Genomic DNA, 21,175 nt, shown 5'->3' with positions numbered 1-21,175 from the left:
ACAAAGCCATCCCCACGCCCTCCAACTCCCTGCTCATTCCTTCTCACTCTCCCCTCTCTTCTCAGTTGCTTCTCCCATCTACATTTTCCTTTTATTACTGCTTTTAATTTTTTTTTTTTTTTTTTTTTTTTTTTAGTAGAGACAAAGTCTCATTATGTCACCCAGGCTGGTGTCAAACTCCTGGACTCAAATGATCCTCCTGCCTGGGCTCCCAGAGTGTTGGGATTACAGGCGTGAGCCACCGGCCTAGCTCACATTTTCCTTCTCCTGACCTCTTCCATTTCCTTTACCTGCTTAGCCTCACCCTTTCCATCCCCTAACTGGCCTCAAAACAGAGTCAAAGCAAAGCATACTTTCAGTTGTTTGCTTTATTTACCAAATGAAGTGTGTGCTTTCTTCTCAGTTATAAACGTGGGTGGGTTGAAGCTTTATCGTTCTGTTCCTTTGCGAACAAATCTTAGGTTGCTCCAAATCTGAGGTTGGATGCCGGCTTTGAATGGTTCTTCTTGTGCACTAGTGACTGGGAGTTTTTTTAAAAGTCCCATTGTAGATGGAAAGGAGGGGACTTCCAGGAAAGCAGAGGGAATGCGTATGCAGCCAGCTCTGGAGGACGCGTCTGAGTAAAAGGAAGACAGCAGAGGGAAAGGCTTCCTAGCTCCTCTGGGATAACTGGCTCTGGAACAGTCTTCACCTGGTTGCCCAATACCCTCGTGCTGTTTTTCAGTGGGAACTTAGGAGTGAACGTCTCTCTACCCTGGTGGTCCCTGACCAGACAGGACACACTATCTCAATGCTGAACTAGCACTGTCCGGCTTGATCAGAGTACCCAGAACAGCCAGGAGGGCTGGGATTCTAACGAGGGATGGGGCAGGCAGGGGCACAGGTCCAGGTAGGCGCGTGACCAAGCTCCCGAAGGCTGGCTGCCCAGAATTGAGGCCCCAGCCCCAGGCCCTCCTGGGTGTTCCCTAAGGGCCTGCTCTGCCAGGGCTCCCTGGTGTGCTTCCTGCCCAGGAGGGCACAACCAGGGGGCAGCTATGGTCATCACTCATGTGCACCTGTGGGCCCACCGCTGAGGGTCCCTGTTCAGACCTCACTGGGCGTGATGTCGCATCTGCTGGAGTGGACGCTGCGATGTCAGGCAGGTGGTGCATTCACTGGGCATGGACTGCAGCCCCTCCTCTCCCAGGCATGGCGGGGGCCCTCTGAGGACTGCCAGGGCCACCGTGACTGAGCATCAGCTGTGCTAATGGATCACACCTGCTACCTTGCTTGCTCCTGCCTCTGGGCCTGGGGGACAGTGCCACTCCCAGCCACTACCCAGAGGAGGCACCGGGCCACCTGTGCAGGCACCCAACTATTTAATCATTGTGCTACTTCACTTTTTTTTTTTTCTTTCTGCTTTAATGCTGCAAGCACTGAGGCGTCATGCACATCTTTTTCCTTCTGTTTCTCTGCAACATCCACTGGGCTCTGTCTGCCATTCCAGTTTACTCCTAAGCACCAGTGATGACCTCGTCAAGCAGGGTGGGCTGCAGGGAGCGGAAACCGGGTATGAAAGGGTGTGAACACCTGCCTGCAGCACAGAGGAGGGGCCCCAAGCATAGGTGCTGGGCAGGTGCCAAGTCCCCAACTGCACAATGCAGACAGAAACTATGCATGGGCTTGGCAGAGGACCAAATCCCTGGCAAAAGCTCAGCAGCAGCCCTGGCCTGCAGAAAGCCCCGTGTGTTCGCTGTTAATCTCTCTCAAATGAAAGGTGCCAAACCTTTAGCCAGAGGAGGAAGTGTCCTGGAGAGGGGATGGAGGCAGGAAAGCTGGAGGGAGGTGCTGGTGGGGGAGACCCACAGGAACACCCTAAGGTGGCCACCGAGGGTGCTGCTGTGGGCTGCTGGTCCCCTGTGGCTCAACATCTGATATCCATGGACACACTGCAGGTCTCAGACCCTAGCCTTGGCAGCAGGCCCGGCTGCATCCTTCTTTCGGTCACAGCAGAAGACCCCACTGAAGGGTGCACTCCGGCGCCGTGAGGTGTGGCCTCCCAGCGTGGCAGGGAGCGTTTGATGCCACAGGAAACAGGGATATCTTCCTAGAGAGTGAACTTTACTCATTGCAAAGCTAATATACTTTTTCAAAATTATGACAATTAATTTTTTTTTGAGACCAAGTGTCACTCGGTCGCCCAGGCTGGAGTGCAGTGGCGCAATCTCAGATCACTGCAACCCCCGCCTCCCGGGTTCAAGTGATTTTCCTGCCTCAGTCTCCCAAGTAGCTGGGACTACAGGTGCATGCCACCATGCCTGGCTAATTTTTGTATTTTTAGTAGAGATGGGGTTTCACCATGTTGGCCAGGCTGGTCTCCAACTCCTGAGTTCAGGCAGTCGGCCCGCCTCGGCCACCCAAAGTGCGGGGATTACAGGCATGAGCCACCGCACAGCCAAAAATATGACACATTTTATGTCACTGTATTAGCCCTGAGGGGGCACCGCTCACCTGCCAGGATGTCAAGGGTGCATATTTCAGTGGAAAATTGAGGCACTGACTTCTCTCTGCAGAGCCCAGGAGTAAACTGTGTGAGATAAAATAAGACAAGAATGTCAGGGTCTCTTGCCCACCCCATGGGTATCAGAAGCTCTACTTTAAGCAGCAATAAATAAGTGGTTACCTGTGCAGAGAGGGACAGACAGGTCGGTGGCGCTGAGAACCAGACCTGTGCCTTCTGATGGAAACAGGAGGAATGAGGCGGAGACGGGGTCCTCAGATCTGGAAGTCAATCAGCACCTTACAGGGAGGCTTTCAGTCTTTTAAAGCAGAGGAAGAATTTTTTTGTTAAATCAAATGGAAAATACCATCATACTCAGAAAATAGGCGAAAATAATTGCTTTCTTTGAAGGACACGTGGGAGGTCCAAGCTCAGGTTTATCAGACCCAACCCAAGAAACCCAAGGCTATACCTCGAAAACCAGGGCCCATGGCCTGATCCCATGAACCAAAACACGCTCCAGAGGGGTGAAGATGTTAAAAAAAAAAAAAACCAAATAATAGGGGAAAAAGAAAAAAAAAAGACACAGAGTTAGATTTTGTCTAGTTCTCAAATGTGGCAACAACACAGGCACCCCTCAGAAATTTCCTATCAGGGGACTTTCCAAATACACAAACACAGCTGAGCAGTGTATTGGCTTGAAACAGGCAGCATAAATGAAGCTACTCTAATGTTTTCATTATTAGAAAATCAAACAATAAACACTTTCCCCCAAAACAGAGCAAGAACTTAAATGGGAGTCTACAAGAAAATGAAAGTGATAAAGAGTTTTTATAGGCCGTCCGCGGTGGTTCACACCTGTGATCCCAGCACTTTGGGAATTCGAGGTGGGCGGATCCCTTGGGGCCAGGTGTTCAAGACCATCCTGGCCAACATGGTGAAACTCTATCTCTACTAACAATACAAAAATTACCTAGGTGTGGTGGCGTGCACCTCTAATCCCAGCTATGAGGGAGGTTGAGGAGGGAGAATCGCTTGAACCCGGTGGGCGGAGGTTGCAGTGAGCCAAGACCACACCACCGCACTCCAGCCTGGGCTACAGAGTGAGACTCTGTCAAAAAAAAAAAAAAAAAAAAAAAATTACATAAAAATATCTTAAGCATATCACTGTGTGAAATCCTAGAGTCAAAATAGTTTGCAAATACCACAGCAGCAAGCACTGTGTAAATTCCCTTTACTGCAAATACAGTACAGTACAGTGATTTACAGGTTTGCTTACTTGCCAGTTGTTTCCAAGGAAGGGCCACTCGACAAAATACTACTGTGCTCAGCAAATCAGTGCCTAGCAAATGATCCCTTATCCTGACCACAGAACAACAGGAGACACGACTAAATCTGTGAAACAAAATGCATGTACGACCAAGAAGCAAACGTACAATTTAAATCCCACTGGAAAAAAATGTACACTTGCTAATTAAAATGAGGTAACATGTCTTGTTGAGGTGGGGGATGAGGAAAGGGAGGGAAACAATCAGAAAAGAGAATGAAGCATTTGGTCACTTGTTAATAAAGGAACATCACCACGAGCTAAAGCCAGCAGATGCTATCGGGTGCATTTCATTTTCGAGCAAGTTAATTTTTCTCCAAAAGGTGTAAATAAGATGGGAACGGCCAGTCTAAAAGATGAATAACACTAAAACAAACAAACAAACAAAAACAACAAAAAAACCTCAATTCCTAGGAAGCCAGAGAAAATGTCTGAAGAAGGCAGAATAGTGTCTGCTCGGTGACTTTTGCTATGACTGATTTTAAAGGAAAAACATGCCGGGCGTGTTGGCTCATGCCTGTAATCCCAGCACTTTGGGAGGCCGAGGCACATGGATCACGAGGTCAGGAGTTCAAGACCAGCCTGGGCAACACGGCAAAACCCCGTCTCTACCAAAAATACAAAAATTATCTGGGTGTGGTGGCAGGTGCCTGTAATCCCAGCTACTCAAGAGGCTGAGACAGGAGAATCACTTGAACCCGGGAGGTGAAGGTTGCAGTGAGTTGAGATTATGCCATTGCACTCCAGCCTGGACAACAAGAGCAAGACTCTGTCTCAGAAAAAAACAAAAAAACAATACAATAAAATAAAGGAAAAACAAAACACTTCGTGTAGAGTTGGCTATTACCACTTGGCCTTGCTAGACATGGATTTTTAAAACACTAACATTTTTGTCTAATCTAAGTCCACTGACCCTCAGGAAATTGGTATAGAGGTACTGCCTTCAGTAGGTTCAGTCAAGATATTTTTCCTTCTCAAGCCAGAGAAGTACCAGAAAAACTGTGCGTCTTCTGTCTCTCTTGTTGTTTTTAGTTCTTGTGAGGCACTCAGCACTTCCCAAGAGAAATGAAGCCAAGAGACTGCTGCGTCCACACTGCCACAACTTGCTCATTCTCGTTGACTCATGAACGTGAGTTGGCTGTACAATACTAGCTCACTGGTTTATTGGGTTATTTCCCATAGTTCAAAAGCCACTGACTTGGACTATGCTTGTCACTTTGTAACCAGTTGGCCTGGTCAAGTATAAGCAGTCTATGACAGCGATAATCAGAAACGTCACCAAATAAAAGACATTCTAAGATGATGCCTTTGCTGACTGCAAAGTTCCTGCTCACATTGCCCACACATTAGACTAGGATGGTATGACCAACGACATCAAGCAATGAAAGCAGGGGCCGGGCGCAGTGGCTCACGCCTGTAATCCCAGCACGTTGGGAGGCCGAGGGAGGTGGATCACCTGAGGTCAGGAGTTCGAGACAAGCTTGACCAACATGGTAAAATCTCGGTGCATGGTGGCACATGCAGAACAATCGCTTGAACCTGGGTGGTGGAGGGTGCGGTGAGCTGAGATTGCGCCGCTGCACTCCAGCTTGGGCAACAAGGGCAAAACTCTATCTCAAAAAAAAAAAAAAAAAAAAAAGGAAAAGAAAGAGAGAGAGAAATGAAAGCAGAATGCCACTGTGAGCCACTCGGGTGGCTGAACCATAGTTACACCAATGGAGACCAGAATGACCTGCATTCTTCATCCTGCCCCAAACACACAGTGGCTTGCACTTTCTTGGCTAGTGGACAAATAACATACCAACCAGGTAAACTTCATGACATCTTCCCTGTAAGAGAACTTCCAAGGCTTGTTGTCAACAACTGACAAATGCAAGGAAAATCTCCCTATAACATACTAAAAATGTAACCATTCACTTTGATTTAAATGTCACCTACAAAGACATGTTAAATGATAATGAAGGAAAATCACTAAGTTTGTAGCCTCAGCACCACGGTTAATGAGCAAAGTTCCCAAAGTAAATAACCTAAAGTTAGGCAACAGTACTATGAAACTTACAAAAACATTAAATGTTGCAACATAAAATAGAAACGTTATGTGTTAGGGTTCTCTAGAGGGACAGAACTTATAGGTAGACGTATATATAAAGGGGAGTTTATTAAGGAGTATTGACTTACAAGAAGGGGTCCCACAGTAGGCCGTCTGCAGGCTGAGGAGCAAGGAAGCCAATCCAAGTCCCAAAGCTGAAGAACTTGGAGTCCTATGTTCAAGGGCAGGAAGCATCCAGCACAGCAGAAAGACGGAGGCCACAAGACTGGTCTAGTCTTTCCACATTCTCCTGCCTGCTTTTATTCCGGCCACGCCGGCAGCTGATTAGATGGTGCCCACCCAGACTGGGGGCGGGTCTGCCTTTCTCAGCCCACTGATGCAAACGTTAATCTCCTTTGGCAACATCCTCACAGACACACCCAGAAACAATACTTTGCATCCTTCAATCCAATCAAGTTGACACTCCGTATTAACCGTCACAAGTTGAGTGCAAAATCTCAAGAACAGCTAACAGGGACAGACCCAAAATTCACTGGGACCCTAGAAAATGTCTGGATTTGCTAGAATTACCTAATTCTGTATCCCTGGGCCAATTATTCATTTGAGGGACCATATTCTGCCCTCATCTGGTCTACCCTGTCTGTGGCTGGGTGTGTGCTGATCCTGCCTGAGCAAAACAAAACTTGGACAGCCACACGTTCATCACAAATACCACCTCAGGAGTCAGGTGGCATGAGGTTATGGGCTCCGTTTGTGTCCCCCCCCCCAGTATTCATCTTTGAAGCCTGAACCCCCAGTGGAATACTAGGAAGCGGGGCCTTTTAGGTGTAGATGAAATCACAAAGGTGGAGGCCCACAGTGGGATGAGTGTCCTTGTAAGAGAAACAGACCAGGGCTCACTCTGCCCTGTGAAGACACAGTGAGAAAGTGGCTGTCTCCAGGCCAAGAAGCAGGCCTTCCCCAGACAGGTCTGCTGGCATCTGCTCTTGGACTTCTAGCCTCTAGAACTGTGAGAAATAAATGTTTGTTGTCTAAGCCACTCAGACTATGGTATTTTTGTTCTAACAGCCCAAAACAACACAGGCGTTTTGCAGGCTGTCTCGCTAGCACCAGCTTGCATCTTTCTATCAGCATAGATGGGTTAACAGAGGGGCCCTTTGCTGCTTACCAGGCAGTTGAATTTAAAAGGCCAGGTACACCAGACAGGGCAGCACCCCTCAGAGCAGATGTGTTATTGCCAGCTGTCACCGGCAGACCAAGATACGGCAATGTCCCAATGGAGAGAATCTCTAGCCACTCTTCAAAGGGACTGGGGAACTTTCAAAGGCAATTTTAGAGCGCAATCATTTCCAACATATTTTGAGGTTGACAAAATATGTATCTTAGCAAATGAAATGATGGAGAGACCACTGAACGATATCTGAGAGAAACCTTCTATCTGAATATACAGGACAGGTTTTAAGATTCAGAAGCAGGTTTGGCGGACCTAGTAACTGCATGCTTTTGTCTGGCCTCTCGTTCCAGCTTCCTGTGAAAAGGTTTCCCCAGCTCGGAGGGCCCCTTTCCAGAGAGGACACTCACACACATGGGACACGGCAGTGACAAAGTCACTTTATACTGCATAGGGTGAATGATCAACACCAATCGTAGAGGCTGGGTCAAGCATCACAACGTACACATTCAACCAAGTGCTTCAGGATGGGGTTTTATCTTTTCGCTGGCTTATTGCTGCTGGTGTGGGTGGTTGCCCCAAAGTTAATCTGGCTTCCATAGGAACTGCACATTATTTTAATGAGAAGCTAATTATAATATTGTGTCCAGAGTTGGTTCCTTCCAGTGGGTTCATGGTCTCACTGACTTCAAGAATGGAGCCCTGGACCTTCACGGTGAGTGTTACAGCTCTTAAAAAAGGCACGGACCCAAAGAGTGAGCAGCAGCAAGATTTATTGTGAAGAGCAAAAGAACAAAGCTTCCAGTGTGGAAGGGGACCCAAACGGGTTGCCACTGCTGGCTGGGGTGGCCAGCTTTTATTCCCTTATTTGTCCCCTCCCATGTTCTGTTTTTGTCCTATCAGAGTGCTCTTTTTTCAGTCCTCCCTGCGACTGGCTACTTTTAGACTCCTGCTGATTGGTGCGTTTTACAGAGCACCAATTGGTGCATTTTACAAACCCCTTGCTAGCTAGAGCACTGACTGGTACATTTTTACAGAGCGCTGATTGGTGCATTTTACAAACCCCTTGCTAGCTAGAGCACTGACTGGTACATTTTTACAGAGTGCTGATTGGTGCATTTTACAAACCTCTTGCTAGCTACAGAGTGCTGATTGGTGCGTTTTACAATCCTAGCTACAGAGTGCTGATTGGTGCATTTTACAATCCTCTTGGAAGACAGAAAAGTTCTCCAAGTCCCCACTCGACCCAGGAAGTCCAGCTGGCTTCTCCTCTCAATATGACTTATAATGCAGCCAAGCAAATCAGAATAGAATTACAAAGGGTAAGTAGGTTAGACGGACAAGACTTTTTAAGTTTAGGAAGCTCTGAACCCCAGATGGCACCAGGCGACAATCAGAAATACCAGATGGTAAGAGGAAGAACTTGAGAGAAAGGCTCGGACCACGTTAAAACCCCTTCTCTGTAGATCTCAGGACACTGCAATCATCCACACAGGGCCAGAAGCCGGGGCACAGGCACCCCTGCACGTGACATCCCTCTCTCCATGTCTTCCGTCTCAGAAGGCTTCCTTCCCACTACTGAGGGTGGCGTCTAGAGGCACTGCCAAGCGACCCCAGTGGCACTCAATTGGAGAGCGTTTAGCCTTGATCTACAGCAACTATTTTGGTGATATTGAAAATGCTGGGCTATAGAAACAAGGGATGAGGAAGGGAAGGGGAGAAAACCTCGTCCTTTCTGCCAATCGAAGAGTCAAAAATTTCATTTACCCAAATCACTAGTTAATCCATTTGAAAATACTAAACAAGCATAACCTGAGCGGTGGTTCAGCTTCCACAAACACGTCGAGCTGATCGAAGGGCGCATTTTAATTCTGGAGGCAAACTCGTGCCCCCATGAATTTCAGTTACCCGAAAAGGCATTCGCATTCAAAGAAACATGCACACCTTTAAACCAACGTTGTGATTTTTATTGATGGGCGACAACTTTATACTCCTAGATATCACTAAACTGTGTACAATTAGGGACGCAGCATTAGAGAAGAGCAGACAGCAGAATTAAACAGAGCAGACTGAAGGAGAGATCTTCATTATTTGCCCATTTTTCATTATGTGTACACAGAAGCATGAATGCAATTTGAAATCTTTTAATGGCAATAAAGTTACAATCACCCATCTATGTAGACTAACATTTTAACTCCAAATATTTGATCTGCAATGTGTACGTAAGCAGTTTCTCTCAGTACAATTATTAAAATTTTTCCTGTTAGGAACCAGCAACTTATTTTTTATGTTTATTTTTCTTTTGAAGTAAGAACTAGTTCTTCTTTGATAACTGGCTCATTTTTATCATTTATCAAAAACTAAAGGGTAGGGAAGAAAAGTGTGATGGATTAAAAAATTTCTTTTTTAAGGAAAGATAAAATTCATTTTCACAAATTTACAAGTGTTGTTGCTGGTGCAGGATTTATTCTACTAAGCAATGAGACTGGGGATCAAATCCACTTTCTTATCTCAGGAATCAGCATTATTTCAGAAATATGGGTTTTTGTGTATTTTCTAAAATCAAGCAACAGTCTGTTTCAACCAAATGATTTTGATTTGGAAGTTAGAGTCAACAGACGCTATGTTGTGCACGAACCCCAAGGCATCTCCTTTTCATTCTAGCCCATTTTTGCAAAGGGAGAAAGAGTTTCTCTCTAAAGAGCCACTAAAGAGAGGCGGGAAGTGAGTGTGAGGTGGTGTCCTACGAAGCGGGCACTGGGCGCACACACAGCGCACACAGGGTTTACAGCAGGTCCACTCGGCGGTAATACAGGAGGTAGGCTGTGCGTTCAGCAGTTGGTTTCACCACCTGGTACTGGTTGATCACCTTGACTGTCTGGTCATCGATGCGCAGCCAGCCATTCAGACCGATCTGGAAGACATCTGTAGTGTAATGGCCACCTGTCGCACTGTTGCCGTGATGGTAGACCACTGGAAGAGAGCCCAGCAGGCAGCAGAGTGAGAACAGCACTGCACACCAATCATTACAGGTCTCCGCCGACTTCCCTCCAGGGATGCATCTTATGCATAAAACCCCTCTCCAAAGTAGGTGGGACAGAGAGATGTCATTACACAAACCAATGCTATTTCAACTCAAACATGCAAGCAATCCATAATAAAAACTTTTATATAACTGCAAGGTAAGGGTAAGTCAGATAGATACACATGTGTGCATGTACGCATATTAACGACATATTTAAAATGTCCCACACCTCACAAAGACACTCCTACACAGCCATCAGCTATACAGACCTGGAGACCTGGCTCATGCCCTTGGTTGTGGCTGACTCTACTTCTAGACTGTCCTGAAGAGATTATCTGCATCTTGGACAGAGATTCACTATGGACAGTGAAAAAATGGAAAACCTTAACGGCCACTAGAAGAAATGACTGATGAGTAAATTATATTAAAATAACACAATTTATTTTTTCATGGAATAGATTAAGAATGGTGATGCAGGAATATGCTTATGGTATATTAAATGAGAAAACAAGGTCCTTAGGCCTTCTGTGGCCCATCTACCCTAACGACACGGGACACAATCTCCCGGTGCCGGCCCACACGGCAGGAAGGACACTGGGACTGCTAACCACGGTCGCTCGAGCGTGGAGCTGTGGTGGGGCACTGTGGAGATGGTGCTGGTAGTTACACATTTGCCTTTAAAAAAGTTACCCATTTTTCTATGTTTTAACAGAACAAAACACACACACACACACACACACACACACACACGTTATTTACTTAAAAAAAAATCCTATAACCAAGAAGCCCTAGTCAAAGGCCTAAAAAAAAAATCTGTAGAAGATGTCATAAAAACATTAAGACAGCCACAGAACACATCCTCCACTTCTATGGAGCAGAGGGGCAGAAGTCTGCCTGGCCAGCAGCAGACACCAGCCTCAGGAAGGCGGCAGTCCGGCAGCGTTCCAGGAGGAATGACAGGGCAGCCTGCTAAGCTGTGTCCACCATCAATGGCACAAAAGAACAGGAACCAGGAGAGGTGCAAGACTTGGCTGGTAGGGAATTTCAGCACTAAAACAAGACCAAACATCACCAGGTTCTAGTCGCAGTTGTCACGTGGAGGGGCTAAATGACAGCAGGAGGCTTCAGTCCTCTCTGGGCCAGGGACCTTGGCTGGCTAGAGGACAGTGCTTATGACTGAGGCCACCAGTCAGACTCCTGGGCTCTGCACAAAGAAATCCTCTGTGCAGGGACCCCGGACGAGACTGAACAGCATAGGGACAGCAAGACTGTGAGGCCCGTACGTCGGAGAGCCAGGGACACAGCCAATCCAAGGGCACAGCTTCATCCCGTACTGCACAAGTCACAGCCATCCTGTGAAAGGGCAGGAAGCACCCATGACAGCAGCACGTCCCTTGGATCCCAAGTTTACTCTGAGACTTCTGTCCTAGATCTTCACCTCACAGACCTAACTGACTGGGCTAAGAGTTTTGCTTCAAAGCGACCATCAGTAGAATATGCAGGACCTGGGAGTTTTACCAATTTGTCTTTCCCACAAGACATCTCCATTCTAAAATTTCAAGGGGGACTGCATGTCACCATTCTAGTTTCATAAGCAGCAGCCCAGTTAACTACCCCGGGCTGAGCCGTGTGTCACTCACACCTGCAAGCCCGCCTGACAGGAGCACTGAGAACCAGCTGAAAAGCTCGTGCGCGAGATTGCTTCTCCCAGGCCCCACAATCACAGCAGTTCTTAAAAAGTGTTCCTTTGCTCATTCTACAGGTAATTCTAACCAGTCCAGCGACCTCATTTCCAAGATCAGAATAGGCTTCCAGCCTGGCTGAAAGGGCGAAACCTTGTCTCTATTCAAAATACAAAAATTAGCTGGATGTGGTGGTGCACACCTGTAATCCCAGCTACCTGAGAGGCTGAGGCACAAGAATCACTTGAACCCGGGAGGCAGAGGTTGCAGTGAATGGAGATTGTGCCACTGCACTCCAGCCTGGGCAACAGAGCGAAACTCTATCTCAAAAAAAGAATGGGTTAGGGGATGAGGATTCAGGAGGGCAGGGGAGAGCAACCCAGGCCCAGCTCCTGGGGCGAGGCAGGTTGCAGTGTTGGGGAGGGGGGTGTGTGCTCACACTGGGGCCCTGACCAGGAGATGAGCAATCCCTAGCCCCTGCCCCTGCCCAGTGATGTCCCCTGCAAGAGCCCCCAGGGGAAGAGGCGCAGGGAGAAGGCAGAGAAACTGCTGGCCACCCACTGGGACCTGGGTGCCACACTCCAAGGAGCCAGGCAGGATACTGGCTGGCTGCAGAGTCTGAGGACTCAGACCTTCCATTCCAGGCAGGGGGCGACAGGCCTGGAGACACCCACAAGCGCATGGTGCCCATGGCCGTCCCATCTGAGGCCCAGCAAGTTGAGGAGGAATTGTGATCGGGGGGAGAAAAGAAGAGAGTCAAAAGGAAAAATGAATAGTGAGAGGAAGAGAGGGAAGCCTGGCACCTTGCAGTGTGGCCCTGGGCCTCACCCACTGGGCCCTCACCCCCGGGCCACCACCCCTGGGCCCTCACCCCTGGGTCCCCACCCCTGGGCCCCCACCCCAAGGCCCCCATCCCTGGGCCCTCACCCACTGGCCAAACTTCCTAAAACATCGGGTTTGAGCTGAGGTGGACAGGAGCTTGAAGCCCTGCTCTGCCACTGAAGGCCAGAGTGGTGAGTTTTCTTCCTTGAGTTCTGGTTTATTCTTTTATAAAATAGGGATCCCACCTCCCATCTCCTAGGACACATGTAAGGAAATGAAAGAATATCTCGGGAAGAGGTTCAATACATGTGTGAAGGTCAATAAATGGCAGTGTTATGTTACGATACAAACAGGCTTACCAAAGGCCACACCAGAGGAGGGAAGACACAGAAGCTAGAAATATCTAATAAAAACAGCCTGGGAAGCAAACAAAAGTGCTGCAAACAGCAACAATCCAAAGAGGTAAAGACTCAGAGGCATAAAAGATGATGCTATAAAAGAGAGAGAAGGATAAAAGGGAAGGTAGAATCGAAAGGGAAGATGGTGTGGAAGAAAAAATGACACTGCAGGGAGCCTAAGCCAGGAGACAGAAGAGGTCTCAAGGCCCACCCATGAGGGAACAGGCGGTGCCATTCACCCTCTTGGGAGATTTCTCATGACTGACTGGGGGCCTGGCAGCCGAGGAGCTTGTGTAATCGGGCCCACCCTCTCAAGCAGCCCTAACAATACCTACGGAGGAGGACGCAGGGATCACCGGCTGGGGGCGCGCTTACCCAACCTGGCTGGGTGACCAGGTGTGGTGGAAACTCCACAGCACTGTCACCCACAGATGCCACAAGCACAGCCGGGAGAGGTCACATTCTCAAACAGCCAGCCTGGGAACCTGAAACTCCCTCCTCTGACTCAAAGACAGAAATGTTCACTTTGAGCAAGGTCTTCTGTTATCTGTCCTCAGGGCCAAGATGATAATCCATCATCTACGCAGAGTTTCAGGTAAAACTCTCACATGACTCCCTGACTCACAAGGCCACAGGGATACCTAAGTACAGCATCTGGTTGCTACGCTAAGTTGTGTTTCAGCAAAACTGTGCCCAGCTGTAATCCCTTTCATCAGTGTTTTAATGAAGAAGTAATGTCGTACAAATTTACTCACCTGCAAAGAGCCGATAGGTTCTGTGGCATTTAAAATTCTTATTTTTAACCCCTGGAGAAAGCAGTTCTGGAAAACAAAATATCAATAGCTTGAAGCACTTTCAGAAAGGCTCAGGGTAACAGCAGCAAAAAATGGCTAACGACATTCTTCCCAGCAAGTAAACTGCCTGTCAGACCAGGAACAAAACAACACTCTATCCCTTTAGTTGCATAAAAATTGACTCATGAAGAAAATGCGCCATGTGACGTAACAGGACACAAAATGCGCAGCCAGCTTGCTAAAGAAACAGGAGCAACGGCCGAGGCTGTGATGCTCCTGTGGGAGGCCCCTTAAAAACAGGTGCTCTATAAAATGGAAAGGAAAAAAGCTACTGACTTAAAAACAAAAACAGTTGCGAAAAATCCAAGAATTAAAATATTTTACATATGCGTCAGATCATAAAACTTCAATTACAGGCCAGGTACGGTGGCTCAGGCCTGTAATCCCAGCACTTTGGGAGGCGGAAACGGGCGATCACGAGGTCAGGAGATCGAGACCATCCTGGCTAATACAGTGAAACCCCGTCTCTATTAAAAATACAAAAAATTACCCGGGCGTGGTGGCACACCGCTGTAGTCTCAGCTACTCGGGAGGCTGAGGCAGGAGAATAACTTGAACCCGGCAGGCGGAGGTTGCAGCGAGCTGAGATCGCGCCACTGCACTCCAGCCTGGGTGACAGAGCAAGACTCCGTCTCGAAGAGAAAACAAACAAACAAAAAAAACAAAACAAAACTTCAGTTACAGAACAGTAACACGATTTCTCCAAATAGGAACCAGTCTACCAGCTGCTACGAAGCGGGAACTCCCCGCTCTTGCTTCGTGCAGAAGTACCACTTACATCGACACAAGAGTCCATCGAAGGTGTGCTGTTCGAGGCAGCCATCTGTACTTCTTCCCCAATGACCCAAGTGAGGTCCTCTTGTCCCCCATTTATGTCATTTTTTTTTTTTTTTGAGATGGAGTCTTGCTCTGTTGCCCAGGCTGGAGTGCAGTGGCATGATCTCAGCAACCTCTGCTTCCCAGGTTCAAGCGATTCTCCTGCCTCAGCCTCCCAAGTAGCTAGGATTACAGGCACCCGCCACCATGCTAGGCTAATTTTTGTGTTTTTAGAAGAGTCGGGGTTTCACCATGTTGGTCAGGCTGGTCTCGAACTCCTGACCTCAGGTGATCTGCCTGCCTCGGCCTGCCAAAGTGCTGGGATTACAGGCATGAGCCACTGCGCCCAGCCCCCACTTATGTCATATTTTGACAATGTATTGAAGGTGGCAGCTGGTATAAAAATACAGCAAGCAAGAAAAGATATAAAAATAAAATCACTGTAGAAAAACATCCAAGTCAGCTCAGACAGCTGATCTGGAGGCGAGTGAAGATGCAGGAGCAGAGGCCGAGGATGCCTTCTTTGACTTAGCTGGCATTCTAGGTTTCCCGATGGATAGAATAAAATGGGGAGGAGGATCTGTTACATGATTCTCACTGGCATCTTTCTTCCTCTAGCTGGTCCTCAAATGGGATTAAAAAGCAATCTGCTGATGAGGGATAAAGCAGCTAGAAGTGTGAGAGGAGCGACGGACGCTAAACCCGGCACAGCAGCCAAGCCTGTCAGCAGAAAGCATAGCTCTTGTGTGCCGGCCTGGGACAGACAGTGTCTGAGTCTTCAAGGGAAGGTATAGGGCGCCCCTAGGGTAGACAGGGAGCCGGCTAAAAGCCAGCCATGCCCACAGGTCCTGGGTCATCTATATGGAAGGAGGTGTGAGGTGGGGTTGCTGTGCCAGGGGATGGAGAGAAGAGGACTCTCGGTTCAGGTTTGTTCCTCTACCAGACCCAGGAGTGAGGCCCAGTGTCCTCTTTTCTGCTTCCCAGACACCTCGATATTCTGAGAATCCTCTCTAGCTAATCACAGTCCCAATCAAGCCTCAGTGTTGTACTATACGTTTTCACAAATTCTAAAGCTTTCAGGAAAAGTCTTCTTGAAGCTGTGCTTTTAGCAAGATGCCTTTAACCTGGGGCTCTTTAAAATTGCTTCCAAAAAGTGCCGAGCCCGTGACCTGACAGAGACTTGAGGCTGGTAAGTGCCACACGTCTTACTTGTGCGCCACCACAACTAGAGGTTAGAAGGGACTCTCACTGCCTAAGAGAAATCATTCTTACTTCACTAAAAACCACTTAACTGGGCTAGTCAATACAGCTGTTAATACTCGGTGGAAGGCAAACTGTGCACCATTCATCCCCGAAATATTCACAGAAAAGTGATGTTCTTTTTGATAGACAAAAGCTGCTATTTTTCTAATCTAGCAAGATTATAGAGTTTAGTTCTTTTTGCCTCTATTTTCAACAGGCCATTTTCATGAGAATTTTAGTATTAAGGTCTATTACAAGTCAAAAAACTTAAAACAAGTCCAAGTCCAGCAAGAGAATGTCCTCACTCTTGACATCACAAAGAAATGCTACAGGGTTGAGCGTCTGATTTGCAGGAGTGCGTCACCACGAACACTCCCGACCTTCTGTATGCATTACCTTTACTAATTTCCAAGTCCACAGGATATTCAATATTTTTGATAAGCTTCTGGCACCCACCAGTCTTCTCATAAACGAATCGTTTCAGGTGCAGCACGAGGACAGGAGGGAGTTTTTCCAGAGTCACTCTTCGACTTATCTCAACCTAAGACACAAAGCACACCAGGACACACCGTCCCTGTCTTACTTGCAACAGCTGACACCACATCCACCTTCCGCTCAAAGACGTCCTCTGAGAGGTGAGGCCCAAGAGTCCTGTGGCAGGACTTCATGGCTTTTCCTGCCCCACAGAAGCTCTGAGATCTACCAATGCTCCTCTTGAGAAAATGCACATACCCAGGGTGCAGTGGCTCACGCCCATTAATCCCAGCACTTTGGGAGGCTGAGACAGGCGGATCACCTGAGGTCAGGAGTTTGAGACCAGCCTAGCCAACATGGTGAAACCCCGTCTCTACTAAAAATACAAAATTAGCCAGGCGTGGTGGTGGGCGCCTGTAACCCCAGCTACTTGAGTGGCAGAGGCAAGAGAATCGCTTGAACCCAGGAGGTAGAGGTTGCTGTGGGCTAAGTTCGTGCCACTGTACTCCAGCCTGGGCAACACAGCGAGACCTTGTCTCAGAAAAAAAGAAAAAAGAAGAAAAATGCATACATTCCTATAAGCACAACTGCAGAGAGCCTCTTGGGTCCCTGAAGTCCGGTCGTAAACTGTAAGTTAAGAACTTTACTCTGTGGCTTACTGACGAATTAGCATAAAAATTAAAAAGCTAACTTAGTACCACCTTATTTATGTACTGACTCCCCCGCCTTTTTTCGGGGGAGGGAGTCCTCACTCTACCGCCCAGGCTGGAGTACAGTGGTACCATCTCGGCTCACTGCAACATCCGTCTCCCGGGTTCAAGCGATTCTCCTGCCTCAGCCTCCTGAGTAGCTGGGATTATACACTCCCACCACCACATCTGGCTAATTTTGTATTTTTAGTAAAGAAGGGGTTTCACCATGTTGGCCAGGCTGGTCTTGAACTCCTGACCTCAGGTGATCCACCTGCCTCAGCCTCCCAAAGTGCTGAGATTACAGGCGTGAGCCACCACGCTAGGCCTAGTATTGACCCATTTAAAAATAACTCTGATAGTATTGATAAAACTGATACCAGTATGATTAGATGGGTTTTTTTAAGACAGGATCTCACTCTGGTTGCCCATGCTGCAGTGCAGTGGCATGATAAGGACTCACTTCAGCCTTGACTTCCTGGGCTCAGGTGATTCTCCCACCTCAGCCTCCCAAGTAGCTGGAACTACAGCCATGAGCCCAGCTGGTCTTGAACTCCTAGACTTAAGCAACCTGCTCGCCTCAGTCTCCCACAGTGCTGGGATTCCAGGCCAATTAAATGTTTTAAATAACCTTTAAAGCTATTTATTCTAATCATGAGTTTTATCAATTTAATCTGTTCTTGAAGTACTGTCATAGGTCTAATGAATGCTGCTTTTAAATAAAGCCAGGTGTTTTGTTACTAAGATGCATCTTTACAAATAACACTTAATCCCTTTATCATTCTCTGTACTTATAAACTCTTTGATGCTTCCCATATTCATTTAGATAATACTTTTTTTTTTTTTTTTTTTTTGAGACAGTCTCGCTCTGTCACCCAGGCTGGAGTGCAGTGGTGCGATCTCAGCTCACTGCAACCTCCAGCTCCCGGGTTCAAGTGATTCAGCCTCCTGAGAGGCTGGGACTACACGTGGACACCACCATGCCCAGTTAATTTTTGTATTTTTAGTAGAGATGGAGTTTCAACATGTTGGCCAGGATGGTCTCGATCTCTTGACTTCGTGATCCGCCTGCCTCAGCCTCCCAAAATGCTGGGATTACAGGCACGAGCCACTGGAGAATTTTTTTTTTTTTTTTTTTTGAGACGGAGTCTCACTCTGTCGCCCAGGCCGGACTGCAGTGGCGCTGTCTCGGCTCACTGCAAGCTCCGCCTCCCAGGTTCATGCCATTCTCCTGCCTCAGCCTCCTGAGTAGCTGGGATTACAGGTGCCTGCCACCATGCCCGGCTAACTTTTTGTATTTTTAGTAGAGACGGGGTTTCACCGTGTTAGCCAGGATGGTCTCGATCTCCTGACCTCGTGATCCACCCGCCTTGGCCTCCCAAAGTGCTGGGATTACAGGGGTGAGCCACCGCGCCCAGCTAACTGAGGCTTAATTTCTAATCAGTCAACAAAGGCAGACATTTTCTATACAGTAAATATTTCATATAATCCTATTTTCCCCAAAACCTTCACATGTTCCCACAGAAAAACACTTCTGATCTAAAACATAATAAAGTTAAAGGTGGCATTTTAAAAACTTAAAAAAAAAATCACATTCAAGAAAATATGTAATTTGCTCCTTATAGATACTTCCATACAGGTTGTCCAAAACCTTCCTCAAACATCTGCTGTTCAAAGTGGTCCTGATCTCATCTGATAACACACTACAACAACCGTGCAGCCAGAAGAGCTAGCAGCACTCTTTTTTATCTTCAGGAGTCCACCAAAATGCCAGCTTTCCTTTATTTTTATTTCTTTTTATGTTTTAGAGACAGGGTTTCACTATCGCACAGGCTGGAGTGCAGTGGCGCAATCATAGCTCACTGCAGCCTCCAACTGTTGGGCTCAGGCAATCCTCCTGCCTCAGCCTCGCAAAGTGCTGGGACTATGGGTGTGAGCCACCACACCTGGCCCACCTTCTTTCTGGAAGCCTCCATCCAAACCTGCTATTTAGGATAAACCATTCTTTCTTCACTACTGTCTAACAACAGGCTGACAACTGCCTGTGCCTCAATCCCTGCCCCCACACCGCCACCCCACCAGCCCACCCCAGCAAAGTCAAACTGTAATTGCAGCAGAAGCAAAAGAGAAAAACAGACACATCATAAAAGGATCTTCCCTAGGCAGCCCATGGAGAGGCTGACCACCTCCCCAACAGCATGGGTGGCCAATGACTCCCATAGCTGGCTCAAGAAACAGCATAAGCAGAGTCCAATGGCAGCCAGGGCCAGGGAGCCATCTCTGGAGTTGCAGCTGCCACAGAAGTGAGCCAAGCCGACAGTCAATGCACAACTGAACCACCCAACCAACCTCCCCAACACAAATACCACTTTTTCCCTCTCTCTCTTCCACGAGGTCCACTGCCAGACTCTTCTTAGCTCATTCACTGAAGTCAACTACCAAGTTTCTGCCTCTGGCTCCTACTGCTTCTATTTTTCAAACAAAATCACCCATGAGATGCAAGTCTGCAAATACGGTAGAAGATTAGGCATAACTTCTACAGATCCCCCCAGAGCCTGGGTGGACCAGTCCACAGCAGGACACCCCCAAGGTGCTAAGGGTCCCTATGTCCTACTTTGCTCTTTTTGACTCAGAGCACACGAGATAAGCCAAGGATAGATCCATTCCAGTCATGCAATGTGATGACAGGTCTTCTACGCTGGGGCACCATATTTTACCTGGTAGCTGCCATCCACTGCCCATTAATCAAATATCGCTTTGCAGGAATGCTATGGACTGTCCATAATTATCAGCCTGCATTCATCTCCCCAGTGCATTTTTATGAATTCACTGCCACAACCTAAGATATATAACAGAGAAGACACTCTCTGCTGCGGAGTACAAAATAGCCATAAGCTGGCACATCTGGACAGCCAGGAACTAATAAGCTCTCACAGGGCAGAATGCTATTTGTCTTGCCCGACTGAGTTGACAAGGACTCCACCAAGCTATAATCTGATACTCTTAAATTCATGAAGACTGAAAGACTCAAGGATCTTATCTTTTCCAGATCAAATCAAAGAGTAACAAGCATCAGAACAATGACTATATTATATTTACAATGACCTGGAAGATCTACAATCAAATGCAAAACAGATGTGTCTGGAATCTCTCTGACATCCTAACTAATCTAATGACAGTTGTACCCTACGGTATCATGAACATAAATAAGCTATTTGGCCTCTGTCAGAGGTAGTATTGATGTTGTGATATCATCATTAGATTGCCAGAAAATTAAACGTAGCTCAAGATAAACAATCCAAAAGGAGATCATTACCTTGTGTAATATGATTTAGAGCTAAAAGAGGCCCTTGGGATCACGTTTCAACCATTTCATTGTAAAAGCATAAAAACTTTCAGTACAAAATGGTTAAGCAACTGATTTAAGAGGCATAACTCAAATCCATTTCCCCTCATTCCTAATTCCGTGTTCTTTCCACCAAACCAGAGCATCTCAGTAGAAAGGTTCAAAATCAAGTGTGAACATACCTCTTGTTTGGTTTTTGTGGTATAACCTTGGACAGATTCTCTTGCCACCAAGCTCTCCAGTGCATCCTGGACTGTGCGTATCTTGTCTGACTGGATATCCAACTGCAATGTGAAAAATGGCTGCAAAGTGGCAGATTCTTTTGAACTCTGCTGGTAAACCACAGACCTAAGAATTGAAAGCAAAAACAAAAAAAATTAAGAGACCACTCCTTGCCACTTTCCCTTAAGATTAACCAAGAGGAATAAACACTGAAAATAAGATTATTCAATATCACTTTCAAAAGACCACAGAGAAAAGCCAAAAATATACTGAATTTAAAAATAATTCTGCTGAATAGCACCTCCTTAGTATTTCTAACAACGAAATCTACCAGTTGATAAATGTTCCCAGCGCCAGTGCTCTGGAAGAAAACATATTTCATTTTCCAAATTCTTTCACCTCCTCTCCACACTGTTATTTACTGCACCAGTTCATAAAGGCAGCTACCCTGCCATGGCCTCAAAACGCTAATGCTTTCCATTTTCTCCAAGTATCATAGCCTGTTCTAATAAAATAGAGGAAATCCCAAGGTAAATAGAGGATTTTTAATGGCATTTTCCTCCTATAAAAATGTCTTA

The 21,175-nt window shown here is 47.0% G+C and overlaps 1 protein-coding gene and 1 long non-coding RNA gene across 4 annotated transcripts in view; both read right to left on the bottom strand.

The window, feature by feature from the left end:
- Positions 1 to 249: 249 nt before the first annotated feature.
- On the bottom strand, positions 250 to 6,093 carry LOC129015067 (uncharacterized). The gene is made up of 4 exons (XR_008494501.2): positions 5,985 to 6,093; positions 2,663 to 2,798; positions 2,491 to 2,566; positions 250 to 616 (listed from the first exon to the last, which is right to left on the bottom strand). It is a non-coding gene; the product is annotated as an uncharacterized LOC129015067 (long non-coding RNA).
- A 2,879-nt stretch (positions 6,094 to 8,972) lies between these two features.
- USP10 (ubiquitin specific peptidase 10) overlaps positions 8,973 to 21,175 on the bottom strand; it is a 78,523-nt gene continuing 66,320 nt past the window's right edge. For 2 of the 3 annotated variants that reach the window (XM_054452680.2, XM_063654154.1), the window contains 4 exons: positions 20,558 to 20,723; positions 16,263 to 16,407; positions 13,710 to 13,775; positions 8,973 to 10,000 (listed from right to left, as the gene is read on the bottom strand). In XM_054452680.2, coding sequence (XP_054308655.2) covers positions 9,813 to 10,000; positions 13,710 to 13,775; positions 16,263 to 16,407; positions 20,558 to 20,723 — 565 coding nt within the window. In that variant the 3' untranslated portion in view covers positions 8,973 to 9,812. The remainder of the gene's footprint in view (positions 10,001 to 13,709; positions 13,776 to 16,262; positions 16,408 to 20,557; positions 20,724 to 21,175) is intronic. The other variant, XM_063654155.1, reaches the window with a different exon arrangement.

This window comes from Pongo pygmaeus, chromosome 18 (assembly GCF_028885625.2).
Source record: "Pongo pygmaeus isolate AG05252 chromosome 18, NHGRI_mPonPyg2-v2.0_pri, whole genome shotgun sequence".
NCBI classification, from domain to species: Eukaryota; Metazoa; Chordata; class Mammalia; order Primates; family Hominidae; genus Pongo; species Pongo pygmaeus.
This window is presented reverse-complemented; position numbering and strand designations above follow the sequence as displayed.